The sequence below is a fragment of the Anas acuta genome, chromosome 4 (assembly GCF_963932015.1).
Source record: "Anas acuta chromosome 4, bAnaAcu1.1, whole genome shotgun sequence".
NCBI lineage: Eukaryota > Metazoa > Chordata > Aves > Anseriformes > Anatidae > Anas > Anas acuta.
The window spans coordinates 1,522,739-1,543,280 of record NC_088982.1 but is presented as its reverse complement, the minus strand read 5'-3'; the positions used below and the strand labels follow the sequence as shown (position 1 = coordinate 1,543,280).

The 20,542-nt window shown below is 48.1% G+C and overlaps 1 protein-coding gene across 8 annotated transcripts in view; it reads left to right on the top strand.

Moving 5' to 3' along the window:
- Positions 1 to 20,542, top strand: part of EXOC6B (exocyst complex component 6B) — a 266,143-nt gene that overhangs the window by 181,840 nt on the left and 63,761 nt on the right. For 7 of the 8 annotated variants that reach the window (XM_068679495.1, XM_068679491.1, XM_068679497.1 and 4 more), the window contains 2 exons: positions 6,568 to 6,709; positions 17,125 to 17,198. In XM_068679495.1, the coding sequence (XP_068535596.1) occupies positions 6,568 to 6,709; positions 17,125 to 17,198 (216 nt within the window). Of the gene's footprint in view, positions 1 to 6,567; positions 6,710 to 17,124; positions 17,199 to 19,337; positions 20,364 to 20,542 lie in introns of those variants that run through there. The other variant, XM_068679498.1, reaches the window with a different exon arrangement.

The following is a 20,542-nucleotide window of genomic DNA, read 5'->3' as shown; positions in this document are numbered from 1 at the left end:
ATAACCAAGCAGACGCTTAGTATTGAGGATTTCATTTTTCCTCCAGTTTTCTGTTGTCTGAAGCGTGTGGACTTGCATGTCTCGGTGTAGTTACCCAAAGCAGTCTCAATGCTTGGTGCAGATTAAAAAGAAATTCTGCTGTTAATAATAATAATAAAAAAATAGAGACCCTTGGAAACCTGTCAGGCTTTGTTTTTCATGGAAACCTTGCATTAATTCGTTGGCGTTGGTGGAAGCGCTCTCGGTGCTACGAGCGGACCTTTGTGCGCATTTTGACGGCCGCGTTGCACAAAATTTCGGACGAGGGAAAAACGAGAGGCACCGGCAGGTCCTCGCTTGGCAGAAGCAGAGGTGCTGAGGGCACTGTTCTGGGGCCCCTCGGGTCTCCTGGGGGCCGGGGGCTGATGCCAGCTTGCACGGCAGCAGTAGGTGCGTGCCGGGGAGCCCCCGCGCCCCGCAGCGAGGTAGGTAGCGGCAGCCCGGTCCTGATTGCACGCTAAGATTAATGGGTATTTATTTTAACAACCATTCCGTTTCAGTAGCTTTTAATGAGTCCTTTGATAGCGAGTTCCTTAATTAACAAGGCAGCCTTTCAGCTCTGCCCTTCCCTAATTGTTAACATATTTGCTGTTTTCAAACAACCGCGCTACCGTCAGCGGTGCCGGCTCCGCGCTGACCTTCCCCACCGTGGCTGCTCTGCCCCCTGGGAACCCCAAGGGTTTCGGCTGCTGCCCGAGGATGAAATGCAGCTGAAATGAGATGATTTCATGGCTGATTTCCTGCAGCGTGATTGACTCCGCAGGGCTCGGTGGGGTCCGAGGAGAGTTGCCTATGCCAATGCGCTCCAGTAGGCGCCGCCTGGCTTACCTCTGCGGGAGGGCATCAAAGAGGTTTGGCTCCGTTCATTGGCACGGCCAAAAGTGGCCTCTTTGGATCTGACACCCCTGTGCCTGGAAAACCCCCCTGGGGGGGGACAGCGTCACCTTCAGAGGTGTTGTGAAAACCCCAGCTGCAAATTGCACCAAAGGCAATGGACAGAGGGATTCCTAGGTGGAAAAACAGCGATTCTCATCGAGAAACAAACCCAAAGTTGTTCCTTGTGTGCTCAGGAGGAGAATTGCTTCGTTTTGCTGGCCACCGGACCATGTTTAAGATCAGCGGGGTGGGTGAGCAGGTGTTGGGGTGTCTTGGCTGCTGAGCTCTGCAGACTTTCACCCCCAACCCAGGCCTCCCCCGTGCAAACCCAATTCAACTTTGGTGAGGTTTGCAAAGGTCTCGAGTGAACAGCTGATGCTGTGTAGGTTTTCCTGAATTCACTTCGTGTGATTTGGAGCTCTTTGGTTTTCTGCGGAGTTTGTAAATGACCTTCAAGGTGTGATTTTTTTCCCCTTCCCTGCTCTGGGCAGCCTGTGCCAGGGCTCCGGCACCCACCCAGCCCAGCGGTGCTGCCTGAAGACGTGCTTCAGGTTCTGGTTGCATCCTTCCTCTGGCTTTCTCTCCAAATCTCATCTTGCATTTCAGATAAAGCCTTCCTGAGCGTGGGGCACCAGTGCACCAAGGAAACTGAAGCATTTCTGAGCGGCGTGCGGGCTGAGCTCATTTTGCAGCGTGCTGTGGAGCAGGATCAGGACGCAGCCCTGCGACTTCTTAGGATGCCAGCATGGGAAGAGCCTTTGGGAGTGCCAGCGGTTGCACCACACACTTGCAAAAGCCGTGGTGGAAATTAGCAGGGCTCTGAGCCCTCCCTGCTGCGTGCGGTGGCTCCTCCAACCCGCAGCAGGAGCGCAGGGTTTTCGAGGAGCGACGTCTGGGGCTGACAGCCCCTGCTGCGTCCTGCTCGCCAAAAGCTCCACGCCGAGGCACATGTCCCAGCACCACCGATGCGGGTGGGGCCGTTAATGATTTCGGAGGCTTGGTGGAAAACACGTCAATCAGGGGCTCGGCTCGCCGCCGTCGGGGAGCGCAGCGCGGCGGCGTCCCCGGCGGCGCTGCCATCCTGCTCGCAGCCCTGGCGCCGTGGGAAAGCTGCAAAATGAACCAGAAAAAAAAAAAAAAAAGGAGACTACGAAGTAAATCTGTATGGCAAATACGTGCCAAAGAATCTGGGGAGGAGGAACCGCAGGCACCAGGGCTGCCCAGGTGGGAAGTGGCTCTGCAGAAAGGGACCTGGTGGATGCCAAGGTGAAGGTGAAGCAGCAACGTGCTCTTGGGCCAAGAAGGCTGGTGGTGTGCTGGGCTTTATCACGCAAAGCATTGCCAGCAAGAGGAGAGATCTTACAGGGAGCTGCCGTAGCTGGTGTCTGTGTCATTGGGCATCTCTGTATTTATAAATGAAAAAAATAAAAATGCTGGGAAGGTTTTAAACCTATGTGCACAGGGAGATGCTGATCAGGGGAGGCGGTCGTCCCCCGTGGAGCTTCTTGCGCCCTCCTGTCTCTAGCCAGACGTTCAGCACGATGACTTCAACCCCTGTGGCACCTTCAGACCTTCTAGGAGTAAATAAAAGGAAAGCTGGGTTAATGCTTACAAGGCAAAAAACTGTCTTTCGTATACTTTTATCTTTCATCCCCTAATTTTGAGCGTAAGCTGTCAGCCATCTGTATGTTCCTAAAGCTGAGATTAAAGGCCAACTCTTTTTTAAAAACAGAGCGGGTTTTAGGTGCTTAAACCCGAAGAATAATGGAAATAAAAGGGGGGATTCTCGGCTGTCAGGAGGAGATTCGGCTTCAGCGTTTTCAAAGGCGCAGTGCACGTTTGCACCTGAAGAAGGTTTTGGGCCCGGCCAAATCCCACGTGAAAAGGAAGGAGCAGGGGCGGCCGTGCCAGCAGCTGCTCCCGTTGGATTCCCTTCGCCCTCCCTGCGACGAGGCGCCGTGGAAAAAACTGGCAAAGAATTTGATAAAACACCGCTGCAGGAACCTGCAAGCCGCTTTCGCCGGGAAGGCTCTCGGCGGAGTTTGTTGTGCTGTCAAGCCGTGATGATTAAATTACTTTTCCCTCCCGTCCTCCTTGCGTTTGGCTTATTAACTTGACGTTTCATCTCAATTATTTGCTCTTCTTCACGCCCTCCCAGTGTCGCTTGTCACTCACTCTTTATTCGGGCAAGCCCGGCTAGCCGGAGGAATGCGTGCACCGGAGCAGGCGTGTTTGCAGGCGTAGGTAACCCTTTAGGTACCTCCATGGTGCTGATCCCACCCTTGCTCGATGTACGAGAAGGGTTTTCCCCTAAAATTTTTCTTGGTGAGGCAGCAAACCTTCCCATGGGTCTTCCTTTTGACTTCACCCGTGGGGGTTTTTGCTCCGAGGGTTGCAGCCTGTGCCCAAACCCATGCTGATGGGCGAGCACGCGGCGCTGGGCTTTTTGGATGCTTTTCCAAGCAGGAACTGAGAAGGAGAAGTCCTTCTGAAGCTGGGACAGAATTGGGAAGCGAGTCCTGGTGCACAAGAAGGGACGAGAGGGCTTAGCGTGCCCTGCGCCCCATGCCCAGCACGTGTGCAGGTCCCAGAGTTCATCAGCTTTCCTTTCTCATCCTCTCCTTCCCATCTGGACCAGGGCTGAGCTGCTCAATAAAGCATCACAACTACCTGAGCGCAACAAAACCTGCAGTGTCTGTTGGAAGTAATGAAGACAAATCGCAGCCGGCTCCCCACCGCGCCTGGGGATGAGGAATGGGCACGAGCAGCGTTTTAAATAACCAAATGTGTCAGAACAACACGAGTAAATGACGGAGAGCAACGACCTGTGGCTCTGCTAAACTTTACGGTTGCCATGTTTCATCTTAATTTTAGTGCAGGTGTTTGTTTTGGGGTGAGTAATGAACGCTCCTGGAGCCTGGGAGCGGCAGTAAACAATGGAGATGAAGTACCCTGCCCTCCAACGCAGGGCTCTGCTATTTTTTAATAAAAAAAATGAATTTTTCCTACTGCTGAAGATGGATGTTGCCTGTAGATCCGAAACAACTTTGCGAAGCTGGTAAGAGCGCTTTCGAGTTCGTGGATCAAAGCTGCGCTCACCTGTCCGTGCTGCAGCAACGAAACCTGCGCTGATCCTCACCTGGAACACCGCGTGAAACCCCCCCGTTAATCCCAGCTGAAATTTATCAGATGCTCGTAAAAACCTCTGGGATCTCCTCGGCCACTCCTCGTTTCCACGAAAGCGTGCGAAATTCTTTGGTGTGCGTTTGGAGGCGTGAGGTCCGGCTGAAGCCCGGCTCTTTTCCTGGCAGCTCTGCTTCCCAGAATTGTTGTCGGACGCTTACCGACCTGAGGGCAGGATGGTCCGGGCAGCGTTGGCCGAAGGGCTCGTGTGAGTCTGCTCCCAGCCAAAATATTTGTGCTTTTTGTGTATTTTCACACTGCATACGGAAGCATATTACAATATTTTATCTGCCACAATTTTTGTACTCGAGCAACGAGGGATGGCGTCGGAGTAATTGTAAATGAGGGGAGAGATTTGGGTAGGTTGGACAAAACTCTGCCACGTGTTTTGGAAGCTTATCGCTTCGATTTGGTGGTGATTTGGGAAACCTGCAATGCTCACAGAAGGGACCTTTCCACCTCTGTCTCCATGGGGCATCTCAAGACATTCAGGGGGCTTTACGGAGGATCTCGGTTCTCTGTGACCATGCCCATCGCTCTCCTCTCTGCTGCTGCCGATGCTTCAGCCAGGTCGGTGCACGGGGGCTCGAGCTAAAAGAGCTGGTGGCTTCTGAGCACCCTCCTGTCTTTCGAGTCCTCCCCCCATCATCTTTCCTTCACATCCTTCTTCTTCGGACATCGTAACTCCCCTGGGACATCCCAGGCTTCACGGCTGCAGGTTCAGTTCTGTCCTCTACTCTCAAAGCCACTTTATTCATGCATCATGGCCAGCTTTGCTTTCCAGTCAAACCCTTTCTGTAAAAAAAAATAAAAAATAAGGTTTTCTGCATGCCAAATGATGCCTTCAGGGCCAACGGCATCAGGTTTGGCCAGCTGATGGATTGAAGCGGGTCTGTGCAGAGCTGTTCATGGGAGCAGGCGTGCACCAAAATCTGCAGAGCGAGCAGCTCTGCTGGGCGAGGAGGACGAGGAAGACGAGGAAGATGATGAGGAAGAGGCATTTTTGCTTGCCCAGAACCTGCTGCTCAAATAAACGTTGCTTGGCCTTTCAGGTCCCATTAGCTGTCCACTGAATCACCTGCAGAAGGTGATTTCTCTCCCCGGACACGGTGCCTTCCCTCGGCGTGCTGATTTTGCAGCTTGTCATGTTCCTGTCTGAAGCCGTGCCGCTCGAAACTTGGTGCATCCTGATGAAATAGCTGCTGGGGATTGCTCTTCTCCTGCCCTGCCATTGTTTTGCGATGGGGAAGTGGAAGGCTCAGCCGGGGTAACTCCTCTTGCCACGGACTGCTCCGGTGATTCACAGCTTGAGATCGCCTCCGTTCCTCAAAAGTGAATCTGTAGGCCACAGGAAACGTTTTTAAAAATAAATATTTACTGACAATACTCTCAGTTTTCGTAGTCGCTGAAGCTAAAAACTGCTCGTGCTTTCCTAGTAAATGTAAAGGTTTCAAGGAACTTAAATAGTTGATACAAAAAAGGCGTCAAACATTTGCAAAAGATTAAGTTATTTGGTAAAAATAAGAGGAACAAAATCCTGAGAGCAACAAAACCAGTGTTAAATTATTACAATCGGTATTAATTCTGACATGTTTCTTCACCTGTAGCCTTCCAGCAGGAAATAGGCGCCTTCCCTTTGTCTGTACAGATGCTGGAAATGCAGATAAAGCAGTTTGGATTAACGAGAAAGACGGTAAAACACGAACCAGAGGAATTAGCTCTCCGGGAAGAGAGAAACCTCAAAAGCAGACGAGGGGAGCAGGTCCCCGGAGGTGCAGGACCCGCTCAGCACCAGCCTCCTTCGTGCTCTGGAGCTCTCTTAGGAGCAGTCCTGATGGGCAGCAGATAAATCCGGCGGTCAGAGCTCATGTCCCTCCCCGTGCAAAGCCTGGTGAAGGAGCGGAGGCCACCCTGCTCCCCCGTGCTCGAGGCTATAAAACAACCCTTGTGTTTCAGACCCCTAAAATGTCCCTGCTTTTGTGGAACATGCGTCGGTGCTGGGTTTGTTGCAGGCTGGAGCTTTGAGTTGTCATTGCCCCCACAATTTTATTAACAAGGTAACTTCAGGTAGACGATGCAAGATGTCAGAAAATAGGGCACCTTGTCTTATCCATGGTAGGATGCTGTAATGAGAGCTGCCTAGAGCTCTAAATTCCCCAAGGCTTTCCTGGATTTGAGCTGCTCCTGGGCACTCCCAACATCCAAGGTCTGCCCCTGCTACTAGAGGTTGGACTTGACGATCTTGAGGTCTCTTCCAACCTAGAAATTCTGTGATTCTGTGATTCTACTAACAGCGTGGTCCCAAAAGGGGATCGATTCCCTTCAGAGACGATGGCTGCAAGAGCAAGGTCTGAAAGCTGATGGGATGTACTAAAAAAGGGCGGACTGGAGAGACCCGGTCCAGGTCCAAGGAGCTTCTTTTCCCTGTCGTGCTCAGTGGCCTTAATGTGCCTGCCTTTTGTCTTGCAGGGGAAGGTGGCGCAGACCGCCTGCATGTCGGCGTGCAAGCACTTGTCCACCTCGCTGATGCAGCTGCTGCTGGAAGCCGAAGTGCGGCAGCTGACGCTGGGCGCCTTGCAGCAGTTCAACCTGGACGTGGAGGAATGCGAACGTAAGATTCAGACCCATTTCCCGTTTCCCATTTCCCTTTTTTTTTTGCTTTACCCACTCGTACGTCAGGACCCGAGCCAGGGCAGTGCTGTCAGAGCCCGCTGGTGCTGTCCAGGAGGACATCTGGCAGTACCTTCAGGACACAAGCAGCCCGGCGAATTCGCAGAGATCAAAGCTTTGCTGCTCCTTTTTCTCCTAAATGCTGCATTGACGCTTTCCAGATCATCCCTGCTTTTGGGGTATTTTTGAGTATTTTAAAAATACGAGCAGTTCGAGTGGGTAAACCATGGGGAGGGCTAACAGAAATCAGTCCACTCACAACGGCTGCTTCAGAAAACAATAACTGGCTTGTGTTCTTAAGGAGCTCTGGTCCTCTCCCGACCTCAGCTGTTTGTCTTCCCTATCTGCTGCAGGGAGTTTTTCCCCAAAGCCTGCCCTTTTTGCAAAGTCACTGTTTAGGAAAGAGACGCCGTGGAAGCAAACTGGCTGAATCTATTTGGAGGTGTGCATGCGAGCATCGCAGGTGCCAACAACGTGGCTTGAGCTCAACCCTGCTCATTTTGGGTCACCTCGCTAACACCTGAGCGAGCTCTGAAATCCTGAGATTTCTCTCAGGTTGCTCATTCCCCCGCTGTCTGTAGGTGTTAACAAAATGCAGAACACAACTGACAGAATGCCTCACTTCTTCCTATTTTTACAATTTAATCCAAAGCAGGGCTAGCGCAGCTCTGGGCAGGAACCTCCCTCCCTGATGGGTCTGTTTTTAAATACATATTGAAGCTCAAAAATAAGTGATTTTTTCTAAGAGCAGCAGCACTACGCAGTCCTTCGGTCCTGGTGTGCAGCTCTGCGATATCCCCCTGCACCTCTGGGTTTGGGAGGCTCTTGCAGGATGTTTGTGGAAGGCAGACGTACAAATTGGGTTAAAAAAGATGATGTTTGGACAAATGAATAACCACAGAGAGATGAGGGAACGGCAGTGGTGTCCCCATGATGACTGGGAGCTGGGCAGGTGCTGGACACCTGTCCCATAGGGACAGTTGATCCTGTGCTGTGTGTAGGGCCGGGTCCTTTATTTTTGAAACAGCAGCCATCTCTTTGAGCTGGTTTTTGCCTCTTTGCCAGGTTTTAGCCACATGGCATTTAAAATCTGGTGTATTGTGTTCCACATGCGAAAATATCACGGGGCCAGAGGCCATGGAAAACGCTGAGCTGGGTCGGATGCAAGCGATATTTTAATTTTAGAGCAGAGGGAGATTTTTTAGGGAAGTTTTTTCCAAATACCCACCTTTTTGGCTTTGTTTTGATACGGAGATTGGGGTTTTGCCTGCTCAGATCGGGCCATCTCCTTTTGCTAATTCACTGCAACCTTTGCTGGGGATCCTTGGAGAAGGATCGGTGTTTAATGAATCAGATCTGAAGTTTGCAGCTACATCACTCGTCTTGATGCGAGCAGGACCTTATTTTTCTTGCACGAGCGCCTTCAACCCTAAGTTCTGGCTGCCTAATTTGTGTCCCATCAGCAGCTGCGTTCTCAATCTGTGTCCGCACAGGGACGGTCTGCGGTGCCGAGAATAATAGGAAGCATTTGTCATCAGTAATAGCTTCCTTCTTTTTCTTTTGGCTGCAAACAGACTTGTGACCCTGCCGTTTTCCGCCCCACCGGTAACTTGGGTCACTAAGCAGCACCTCTTCCCTGAGAGCCCCCGGCGCTGGGTAAAACGGATGCCATTTAATATCAGCTTTAAGAGCCTGATTCCTTAAATTCCACGCGAGCTGGAGCAATTGTTCGGCGAGGAGCACTCAGACACTGAAGAGCAGGTGCCGCCAACCTGAGCAGCCGGGACGCGACCCGCTCCACCCGAGGTGCGTCGCAGGCGGGGACTGGAGACAGATGCCACGGCTGTAACCTTCCTATCCATCACTGTCACCCCGCTGCTGGCCGCAGAACGGGAAGCCCAGACAAAGTCTTTTCTTCCTTTTCGGGGGGCAGGAATGCACCCGGGCGGCTTTGCTGACACCAGGAATGATTTTTTACTTCTGGTTTCGAGAAGCAGCGCGTCGAGATTTGGCTTTCCAGAAAAAAAAAAACGATCCACGGAGCAGACTGTTATGTTCAGAAAATGTGTTTCCATTTTCAAGGGTCTTTATTCATTTGTTTTCTAATTTGCGGGTGCCAATCCCGTTGCCCTTATGACTCTAGTTGTGTATGTGGCTTTTTTATGCCTCTGCCTCCAGCCCCCTTCGTCTCCCCAGACGCCCCGGCCTTACCTAGTTTAGCAGCTTTATCACGTACTTATCTTATTTAACTAAGGTTTTATAGCTGTTCTTATCATATTTAAATAACATTTTATAGCCGTTCCGAGCACGTCCAGCGAGTTCTCTGGTATGGAAACTGGGCTTCGAAATTTCAGTCCCGGAGTTTATTAGGCTTTTCTCTAAGTAGATTGTGAACACCAAGAGTGTAAGCAAGTTAAGAGAGTGCTGAGAAAAGTTAATGAAAAATTAGTTGTGTATTAGGCATGGTTTGAAGGCGATGCAGATAATTTATTCTATATCAGAGCAGATATATTAAACATTAGAAGAAAATGTGTTTCTGTACACGACAGATAGTAATGGCAGAGGTGAAAACGGTGATGGTTTAAGCTTAAGCCAAGACACTGGTAAATTAATTCTCGAGACTCGTGGGTTCATAAAATAGTTTCTGATTTTTGGATTTGCTGTCCCATCAGCGTAACGAAGGGGAATGGCTGCAAAAGCGAGCCTCGGGCTATGCTTTGGCTCCAGACACAGGCAAGCCCGGGTGGTGCTGAGGAGGAGCACGAGCTCGTGCGGGGACCCCTTGCCCGCACAATAAATCCGTCCTCTGGAGCAATGTACTCAGCAGTTTTTGGATAGCGTTTTGCACATTCAAAGCACTGCACGCACAGTTTATTCACTTTATAACCTTCAGAAAGACGGTTTTTGGAGAAGTGGGGAGAAGCAGTAAATTAAATAAACGCGAGGAGCCAAATCCCGCATTTCTCGGTCGTGTGAGTAGTCCCATATACGTCAGCAGCGTTTCAGTGTGAGAGAGGCAAGGGAAAACGAAGCTGCAAGGTTGTAAAAATCCGATTAGGCTGACTATGATGAGAGAAACGTGTGAAAAATGAGAACCCTTTTCCTGTGGCATTATTCCCCCGGGGAAGCTGTGGAAAGCCCGTTGCAGGAGGTTCCTGTTGGACGAAGCACTCGAGGAGCTGCAGAGCAGCGCTCCTGCAGGTTGGGGTGCCGCTGTGCTTTTTTTTTTCCAGGAAAAACCTTTTGCCCAAGATGTGCGTTCGAGGTTTGAAAGCCTTTTGGTGCAGCTTTACGAGTGATGTATGCGTACGGACGGCACGGCTCGAGTCCAGGAAAGTGCAAAAGTCATTTTAAATTGTTTTCTGCTGGCCAGGTATTACTTGTAGCTCTTGTTATTATTGCCTGGCTTTCTATAGCTCCTTTTATGTAGTTAAGAGAGATTCTCTCACCTCTGATTTAAACCTAGAGTGGAATAAGGCGCAGAGGTTAAATGAGTTGTCCAGAAAGACACAGTAGGACACGTCTAATTATGTCTCAATTTAGGAGCGAGTTCTGGCTCCAGCCCAACGAGCCAACTTGAAAGGAGGGGGGAAAAAAAAGCAACTCTGGATGAAAAAGCAAAACAAAACAAAACTAACACCGATATTTCTGTAAACTTGTACACAGAAGAGGGGATGCTTTTTTTTTTTCAGAATAGAAATTTACTTTTTAAAAGGGGTTTGCTGTCTTCCAGCATAACATCCACAACCCAAGATGCTTTTTGTAATGGCCCCGTGCCTCTTCACCTCGGTTCCATACTCGGCTCTTTTTGGGACCTCCTGGTGCTGCTGTTTCTTTTTCCACATCTCCCAAAACTCAGAGGTAGTGGGAATCAAACGTAATGACCCAGATTTGGAGATTGCGACAGAAAGGGGAAAAAAAGCAAGGCGGCTGCTCTCGCTTGTACAAAAGCGTTTCACATCGATATAACTAATTCCAGCGGTGGTTGAGGCAGATTGTTTTTACAATACTTAGATCATAAAATAAGCAGTTCCATAATCTCCAAAGCCTTTTAACTGCTGCTTTATGAGAAATTAAAAGCGCCGTAAAATTATATTTAAAATTTCATTAAACTCCGAATTTTTGTTCAGCCCACTCATGGGTGTAGTCAAGAAGAAGCCCAGATGTGTCAGCCAGTTTGAGGAATACTGAACCAAACTCGAGAGCACGCCAAAATGTGCCTAGAAGGGTCCCAGCGCAGCTGTTTACCACCTCATTTTTGGCTGCGTTATCTGGCTCCGAAAAGTTTCTCACGCGGAAATCCCGGTATTTGTTCAGGGCTCTGGTGTTTGCCCACTGTGGGCAGTCCTCTCGCTGGGATCTGCCCTGCCACAAAGCACCAGCCAAAGCTTGAGCAAGTTTGTGTTTTGGGGGAGAAAAGGGGACGTTGCAGTGAACAGATGGAGAGGTTTGAGGCGATCCCAGCAGCAGACAAATCTCCACGGCTCTGATCTCTTCAGGTTAGTTTGCCACCTGCCCTGCGGATCCTGAAGGCAGCATCCTCTAAGCCAGGGGTTTCCAACCTTTGTTTCCAGAGGAACATCTTTGTTTTCTCCACTGACCCCTGGGAACTCACAGACCGGGCCTGCTTAGCTGCTGATGGGAGGTGTTTGGGCAAGGCTCCCTGCCTGAGCACGGTGCTCAGGTGATGTTTGCTCGTCTGGTTTGAGCAAACCTTGGGAGTCTGCATGCAGTCAGAGGGAAGTGAACTTCTCTGGGACTTCTGCTTTCCTACACCACCTCTCACCATCACCTGATTTCTGCCTTACGTTCTCCGTTCATCTGTCCTATAACCCATCACTTCGTCTCCTTCAGCATTTTTAAGGATGCTTACTGATACTTCCCCATAATTAAAGTCCTTTGCAACTCACTTAAGGAATAGAGGATGCCTCTGTCCACACCTATTTAAATGAAACATTGAGGGTATGACCTGGATCCCTGCAAATCCCCACCATTCACTTCTCTTTTGAGCAAATGTAATGGGCCTCTCAGCGGGGCTGCCTGTGCGTTGGGTTTTAAAGAACTAGAATTGTTTAAAATATATGGAAAGAAACTAACAATGAGTTCAAAACCCCATTTACTTAATGCAGCTGGATTTTATCTCCTTGCAGGCTGAACTAGATCAGATGTTTTCAGGTTTGTTCTGCTATAGCAAAGACAGATGACATTTTTAACAGCTGTCCCCTCTACCACTTTCCCCTTAACATTCAGTAAAAATACTTTTTTGGTTTCAAGACCAAACTACATCAATTGCTTTAATTCAGGCAATTTTCACAGCTCACTGTTTAACCACGCTGTCCCCAAGCTTTGCACCCTCTTTCCCTTCCCCACCCAGCACAGACACCCACCCTATTGGCACTTGTCAACCTTTTCAGCTCAAATAAGCTAAAGGTGAGTGGTACTCAGTCCATTTTTCCTAATATTGGTACTTTAGTGAAGCTCAGAACTTCATATCTGGTAAGAAACATCCTCTGCACGCCTTGGGTCTTGGGTTTGGGAAGCTGTGTGGATCTGTAACTTGATTCTGTAGACCTGTCCTATAGATTAGCAGATACCGACGTTCATTGCACACATTTCACACAATTTCATCCGAAAGTACCCATTTTTGTTCTTGAAAATGTCTGGTGGCCCAGTAACGAGGAGTTTCTCTCTGGTGCTGAGGATGTTCCTCCCAGCAGAGCTCCTGGACCAGCCCTCTCTAGGCACTCATACAACTCTAGGCTCATCTTTGTTCCACCAGAGGAGCAAATGCCAGTGATAGAGTCTTTTTATGTAAGTTGATGCTATTCAGTGTATTTTGGATGACTTCCCTCTCCTTGCAGCTCTCTGGAATATCATAGGTGGGGATGAGCTTTGCTGCTGTGGCTATTAATGGGGAACAATACCAAAGCAGGGCTGGATGGTATGGTGTGGGTGGAGGTGTAGCTCATATCAGCTCAGCAGAAGTTGTGCAGAGAACAGTATGACTTCTGCCAGGATGACCTTCCTTCTGCTCCTCTTACCAATTTCCTACCTATCACTGCCTTCATTTTTGCCTTCTGAGCTTCTCCAGAGTCCATGGAAAATTTTTTCTTCAGCTTGAGTCTCCTCAAGGTGTCATTTTGCACCTCTGGGTGAGGAGCAAGATGTCCTGTTGTTTGCCTTCTCTAAGATGGTCTTCGAAGAGTTTGTCTAAGGACAATGGCTTTAAGACCTAGATTATTCATGAGGGAAGATGGATGTGGTTGTTTCACCTAATACAAAAACTTGTTCTTGAGAGATGCAACCACAAGTGGATATTTCAGATTCCCCTAATGAGGAGCTGCTATAACCTCGATCCTGAAGGTCTTCCATCATAAATTCTGGTGGTGTCATGTAATTTAGAGAAAATGTTGCCTCGAAATGATCTTCTGAGGAATAAATTAGCCAGGTGTGTGTATTTTAACCACACACTATGTGTAAGACCCTGTCCCTATGCGTATAGCCGTGAACAGTTTACAGAAAGAGATTCCTCCGATTCTGCGTAATTAATTTACAGTGGATGTCTCTTTTTCTTGTGTGCGTTTGAACTCTTTATTCTTTGTTCATTGTAAAGGGCTTAACGGTTCCTGTTCCTTGATTCTTTCATTGGTGAAATGTTTTGGAAGAGAGGTTAGAGTCCCTCTGTGACCTGCCCTGGGTGGCCCAAGCCTGTAGACCTTGCAAAGACATTACTTTTTTGGCCTGAACACAAGTCTCTCAAACCTTTAGCCTGGCTAAATGCTTTGTACAAACAGGCGCATACTGATCTGCTCTATTCTCTTGTAATTTTCTGCTCAAGGGGCTGTACTGTAGGTGGCTTGCAATGTTTGCCACTTGCCTCGGTAGTGGAGAAAGTACAATAAATGAATCCGACAGTACCGAGGCCAGCACTGTGCTTGGTTGTTCTGAGAAAATTATCCTGAAATCTGGTTGAAGAGATTAAAACCAAGAAGAACTGGCTGTGTCTTTCCTCTAAAGCTCTGTTCTCCTCTTTGTTTCTTTTTTTTCTTTAAGACATTGTTCATTTCTCCTTCCAAAATAAGCTTGTGGCATTGGTATGTAAAATGTGACCTACGATTACAGGAGGTACGGCTATTTTTGTAACAACCATGGGGTGAAGCATTGCATTCATTCCTCTTCTGGCTCCTTACAGTCAATTGCTGTAGCAGCTTTCTTGTAGCATATAAGGCGTATTCTTGATCTAATTTCTCCTGTAACACAAGTAATACGATCCCATATGTCATTTCACTTCTTGGGTATCAAGTGCGGTGTTAATACCGCAGAGACTCCAATCCATTCTTTTTATGGGAATTACTGTTCGAGCAAATGTTGGTCCATAAAGAGCGTGTTCAATGTGCTACCATTGTCGTAATGGGCAGTGTTAAAGGGCAATATTACTCCAGAACTCCCCTGGTGTTGCTCCCCAAAGGTTGCTGAGCAGGAGACAGCAGAGGCTGAGCTCCCGACTAGCAGCCACGGCTCGGGATCAAATCCGTCTTGGATTGCTCGTGAGCAGATGACAATAGTGACAAATTCACGAGTCTTGTGAAAACATTCAAGACCCTTTCACAGGCCTTTTCTCATGAGCATTTGAAATTCATGCTTTCGGGAAGATCTTAAATTTCACAACTCCATGTGTGCTTCTAAATAGATTCCTAGCAGCTGTGAAACCCTTCCATCGAAAATAGAAAGTTCTCCTCAATGCAGGCCTTTCAGGGTTGCTCTTTTCCAGTGTTGCTTAAGATATAATTAGCAACATGATGTGACCCCGTCTTCAGAGCGTAGGACCTAACATCAACATAGGGACATCGGTGGCTCGGAGCAGCCCGGGGCAGGTTCACCTCGCAAGGAGCAGCTCTGAGGCCATTTCACACATCTACAAGTTTTTAGCTTCTCAGGTACGTGCTTTTTCGACGTGGGGGTGTTTTAGGCTTGATGTGGCTTGGGGGATAATTTTTCCAGATGAGACAGTGGGGCGTACAGCGAATGTGTAAGGATGATTTATCTCTTGCAGATCGGATTCAGAAAGCTTGTGTTAGCCCTGCCTTGCGTGTGTGGGTGCTGGTTCAGGCAAGCTACACTCCAGTTCTGTAGCAAACGTACATGAAGACAACTGTGCAGTTACAATTAATTAAAACAGCTTTTGAGGGTTAAATGTGAATTCGCTTTGGACTATTTGCAGCCTAAATATTGCAGTAGTGGTCAGTGAAACTGGCTGGGAGCTGAGCAGCTCCTGTCTCTGTCTGATCCCATCCCCTGCAAAAGTGACAAGTCCATAGACACAACAGTGGATGGGTTCTCCTGGCTTTGATTCCTGCTTTTGCTTTTCAAAATCTAAATGTTAACATATTTTTTCCTCCTTTTTTTTGTTATTATCTGTTTCTAATGGAAGCAGTGCATACAAATAATGACTAAAGCCATGTTTGTTAGCCAGCGTTTAGATTTTGCAACCAAACAACTTTGCTTTGACTTTGCAAAGAGAAGCAGTCTTCGGTTTTATTGTCCCGCAGCAGTTGTCACTTGAGTGATCACTGCGAAGATGAGTGATCGTTTCAGTCGTGGAGCTCTTCTGGCATCTGCACACATTAAAAAGCAAAGCTGTGAATGTCTGAAAAGTGGCCGCTGTGCCCCTGCAGCTGTGCCCTCTGTCTGCATTGAAGGATGTTCTCCATCCCAAAATTTTAATGGAAGGTGGAGCCAGCAAGCCAACAAATAACCCCTCTCCCATTTCCAAAAATAAGGCAGTTAAGGAGCAGGTCTGAATCCCAACTTTCTAATTCATTGCTCTGTTCTTGTTAAAGCTATGGGGGCTGCTTATATGACTGGGCTGTTATAAGAAGTCTTTAAAAAGAGGTCTGTAGTGATTTTTTGCCTTCTTTTGTGGCGTTTGCTTGAAAATGAGGTAACTTTTGAAAGAAGCATTCAAGAAATGGCTTGAAATGGCTTAGGGTAGAAGGACAGGACAAACTATGTCCACTAGTACCTTTGTGCAGTCATGGAGACAGAAGGGAAAATCCTCCTTTCTTACTGCCGTGCCTTCCTTATTCCTTAGTTTTATGGAAAGTCTGGAGGCTTTGGAGGATTCCTGGATGGCGAAAACCAGAACAGTTGAGCAATAGTAGACTTTGACGTTACGCAATGAAGAAATACGTAGGTTGTTATATATTTCCCTTCTCTTGTTCTTTTCTGCCATCACGCTCTGCTGCATCTCGTGAAAACTCTCCGTTCCAGCACGCAACATCTTCAGAGTCTGCAGGAGCAGCAAAACTCTGCCAAGGGTGGAAACTCCCTCTTGAGTCTTTCATGATGTTGAGTTGTGGCTTCACAAATTAGGTCCCCTTGGTGATGAAAAGTTGCATGGAGCGCACAGATAAAGCCATTATTTCTGTAGCTAAAGAGGGTGAAAACGAAGTGAAGTTGGGCAAAATCAACCTTGGACGCATCTTCAAAAGGCGCACTTGAATATGTGCAGTCATTGGCTTCATGAGCGCTACCAAGTAAAAGCTGTTAAATGGCATGGAAGAACTAAGGTCCTCTAACATGGATTTGTTAAAGTCCCCCTTGGTGGCTTTAGACTTGGTTTAAATAATGAATTAGAAGACAAATAAATGACTTAAGTATGAAATTTTGGCCAGATTACATTGGAAGGAGGTAAATGTGGCCTTGGAAATATTCTCTTTGCTTTAGAAGACAATGTTATTCAGTTGTCAGATGTCTTCATCCAAAATAAATAAATATGCCGCATAATGGCCGCGATTCTTCCCATTTCGGGTGACTGTATGCTGGCAATAGCACGCCATACCAGATAATGCAAATAATCTGCTGCCGAATAATTAATGATGCGGCTGGGCATATTTTTTTGATGAATGCTTATGGAGCCTGGTGACAGGCGTGAAATTAGAAAATTCCTTCAGCGCCCTAAAATATAAATAGCTTTCGGAACTGAAAAGAGTTTCACAGCTGAAGATTTTATTGTGTTGAGAGGAAAAACTTTTCCACCCCCATCCCCCCCTTTCTTCTCTGCGAGTTGTTTGTCCATTCACAAAACAAATACTCTGAAGCCCAGTACGGCTCATGGGAATAAATTTCAGGTCGAATTAGTACAGTTTCCTTGCTGTCAGGACGGTGGAATTAATGGTGTTTTGATGACACGAATTTTGAAGGGCGAACAAAGAAGCTGAAGGGAGGGAGACATGACTCCTTAGAAGTGCGGTCCTCCTCTCCCCCAGCCTCTCTTGTCTTCCCTGTCATCCGTCTGCCAATCTCCCTGTCCATGGTTAGTTAAAGGCGCTTTTTATCCTCTTTTCTTTCCCACAGAGTTTGCCAGATCCGGCCCAGTGCCTGGGTTCCAAGGGGACACGCTGCAGTTGGCCTTCATCGACTTGAGACAAGTAAGTCTTTGTGTTTTTGTTTTTTGTTTTTCTTTTAAGATGTGTGACTGAAGACCATCAGGTCTTAAGGAAAGGGAGAGGAGGGGAAACGGCGTTGGTGATTTACGCCAGAGACCTATATTTCCCCCCCTCCCAGGCTCTCCCCCGCCTCCCCGCGCTCGAAGCCACCTCCTTGTTTAGCGCTCCGGGGTCCTGGAGATGGTGGAGGTGAAAAGGGCTGGTGGTATGGGGCCAGAAAGAAAGCCGTGCCTGACCCGGGCCGATGGGGCCATTGTGCTCCCCGTTGGCTTCTGCGCCCATGGCAAAAAGATAACTCGGCGACTCCGCCGGCCGAGGCGAAGCAGGTGTTGCAAACAGAGAGAGCACTGATGCAGAGACCGCCTGCCTCGAGCACTTTTGTTCACAGATAATGCCCGGAGGGGCGTTTTGCGAGGGCGAAGGAATTTGCATTCCCGTTTGTGTGGGGAGGGTGTGCGTCGGGGCGCGTTTCTGTCTGGCTTTGGCCCTGCTCCCCTGCCCCGGTCCCCTCTTCGCAGATGGTCCCCGGCCCCCAATGCCAAAGTGGCTGTTGGAGAAGATGACCACGCTCCACCCATCGGTGCCCACCTCTCCAGGGGCCCCGTTAGAGCCAACTTGACCATAGCAGGTACTGAGGCATTCGTAGGGCTTGGCAAGCCAGTTGAGGGAAAGGGGCCATGCTAGCGAGTCATTTGTTAGGGGTGGAAATGGGCATTATTGATACACTAGGCTGGGGGGAAAAAGTGAGGTGGTCCTGTCATCTCTTGGCACCGAAGATGGATGGGTTGGATAGAAAGTCTGAATGAAGTAAGACTCAATGACTGATGCTTCTCTCCTATTAAAACAATCTTTTTTTGTCTGTTAAACCCCCCTGGCTTTGTCCCTCCTGCCATCATGATGCAGTGCCTCTTGTTTTCAGGGTTGACGTAGTTTGCATTCTGAAAACTTTCGGGTGCCGAGGGTATTTCTTAAATCTGCATAATCCCTTGTATCGATGATCTCCTTACCACTGTGACTCCGATTCATGCTGGAGCCGCTTTTAACCCGTCAGGGTTTTGAGAACTTCTCTGCATCCAATTGATGTGCGGGGCAATCTGTCATGCAATGACACTTCTGCAGAGCAGCACGAAGTTTAATAACGCCGAGACGCCGAGCGGTCGCCTTGTGTACTCGGACCCGTGAGCAGCTGCCAAATCTCTTTGCAGAATGGTCCAAACAGCTCCATGGAAAAGGTGTGTGGTATCAGCGCTACGTGTTGACACTTTTATCTTCATTAGCTTCTTGGCACTTTATTGACTGCACTACGCAATGCACTTGCAACCTCCCGGGTATAAGGAAATGTGGAGGCTTTTTGGGTCTTTTCCAAGCACGGAGACATGAATGCAGGGATTTTGAAGAGGAAAGCTGTGGCTTTTTGAAGAATGAAATGCCTTAAAAATGCTCTGTGAGGTTCAGCTGCTCTGAGCCAGTGCATTAGCAGGAGACAGGGATATGGGAAATGTTTGTATGGTTCATAGCTGCAAAACGCAGCCAAATGAATTCAGCGTGAGTGAGGAGAAGGCTGAACAGTAGCCCTCGACAATTCGTCCTCCTCTGTCAAATGTTCTTTGTACAGAACATTTTCTTCTTTGTTTTGGAAGGCAGTCCCACCTTTTCCTTGCATTCGAAAATAATAGCTTCTCTTAATGTTGCACGGACAAAAGGGAAATGCTTCGGCCTGTTGAGTGTCAGGTGAGAACAGGAAGTCCTAGATGTTCCTCTGGATGGCAAATATTGTACAGAAAATGGACAACATCTTGTTGCACCCACCGAGCAGAGCAGAGTAGTCCACTGATCACTAATTTATTGAGGTTAGCAACCACATTAAGAGATGAAAGAGATGATGCCCTGATCCCGTGACTCCTAATGTGCCCTCAGACTTTGTGTGAAGTTCCCTTGGCTGCTCTGGGGCTGTCACAAGCCAAATGTTTCCACCACCATAGCAATTTTTGTCGGATCAAGGCTCCAGCTGCCTGGCCTGGGAGCTGGATACGCCTGGAAGGGTGGATGGATGAACGTAGAGCAAAGAAAGGTCTTCCTTTTTTTTTTTTCTTTGATTTATTTTTAATTTGTTCTTTTTAGGCGTGGCGTTCTTTCTCGTTCAAGCCACTGAATGTTAACGCCGTGTTGACATAAAGTGATGGACGGGGAAACGTTACCACCTGAAAGCGTTTGTGTTTCTGGCTGTTTTCCTTTGCCTGGGAAGGAACTCCTGCATGGCTGGTGAGAGGGTGTTCCCAACCTGAAATCCAGACAGGCTTTTCAAAAGGTTAAAAGTAATTTTGGGTTTATGTTACAGGTAGCTTTATGCCTACCTTGGAGCTGTCCTGTCAATTAGTGTGGTTTTTGCATGAGCAGGCAGAAGCAGTCAGGCTTCGCTCTGTAGGGAGGAAAAAATGACTGGGCAAAAAATGCACAAAGTAGGGAGATTAAAGAGATTTCCCCCTCCCTTCCCAGCCTATTTCAGTACTGGCAACCTTGAGCTGCTAAAAAGCAATTCTAGATAAGAGAAAAATTCAAAGCCTTGTGGGATTAAGTTACTTTAAAACCAAAATTAATTCTTAGAACAATAAAATGTAAAATGGTAGAAGAATGCAGCGATTGGCTTTGGCTCTCAAATACGGATCTGTGTAATGGGAAGGAGACTTATTAAAATGTCATTGTCTAGGAGCACCAGACTTCTTCCTTGCTCGGTGCAGCAGATTCAAGTGTAAGATCCCTCTGCACAAAGACAACCCTTGATGCTCCCATTGTGCTCGAGGAAGTTGGGAGAAATCTCATCACGGCGTGGCAAAGAGGAGAAGAGTCGAGCCCAGAGAATCAAAATTACAATTCTGAGCAGACGGTAATTTAAAAAGTGACTCTTCTTCCCATCCTGGGACAATTCTCAATCCATAAATGCCTTTAATGAAGTGAGAAAGCAAACCAAGTTGCATCTCAAATCCCTTTGTAAGAGCCCTTTTATAACAAGTGCCTGACAGTGCTACTCAAATATTTCGGGCTTTGCAAGGAAGCAATGGTTACTTTTTCCCTTCAAGTTTCAACTTTGCTCACATGTGCTCCTTGCTGTATGTTGGAAATCTGAAATAAATTTGGTTCCATAAATAAGCTTGCTAAAATATGAAAGGCGCCTCGATAATCTGCTCTGCCGCATCTTGCTTTCAAAAGTGACTCGAGCGCTGGGCTCCAAATCCCGCTGCAGGTCCCAGTGCCACTGAGGAGCTCCAGGGGACTTCGGATCAGCCCGAGCCTGCACATGCAATAAGTTCACTGTGCTCTCCGCAGCT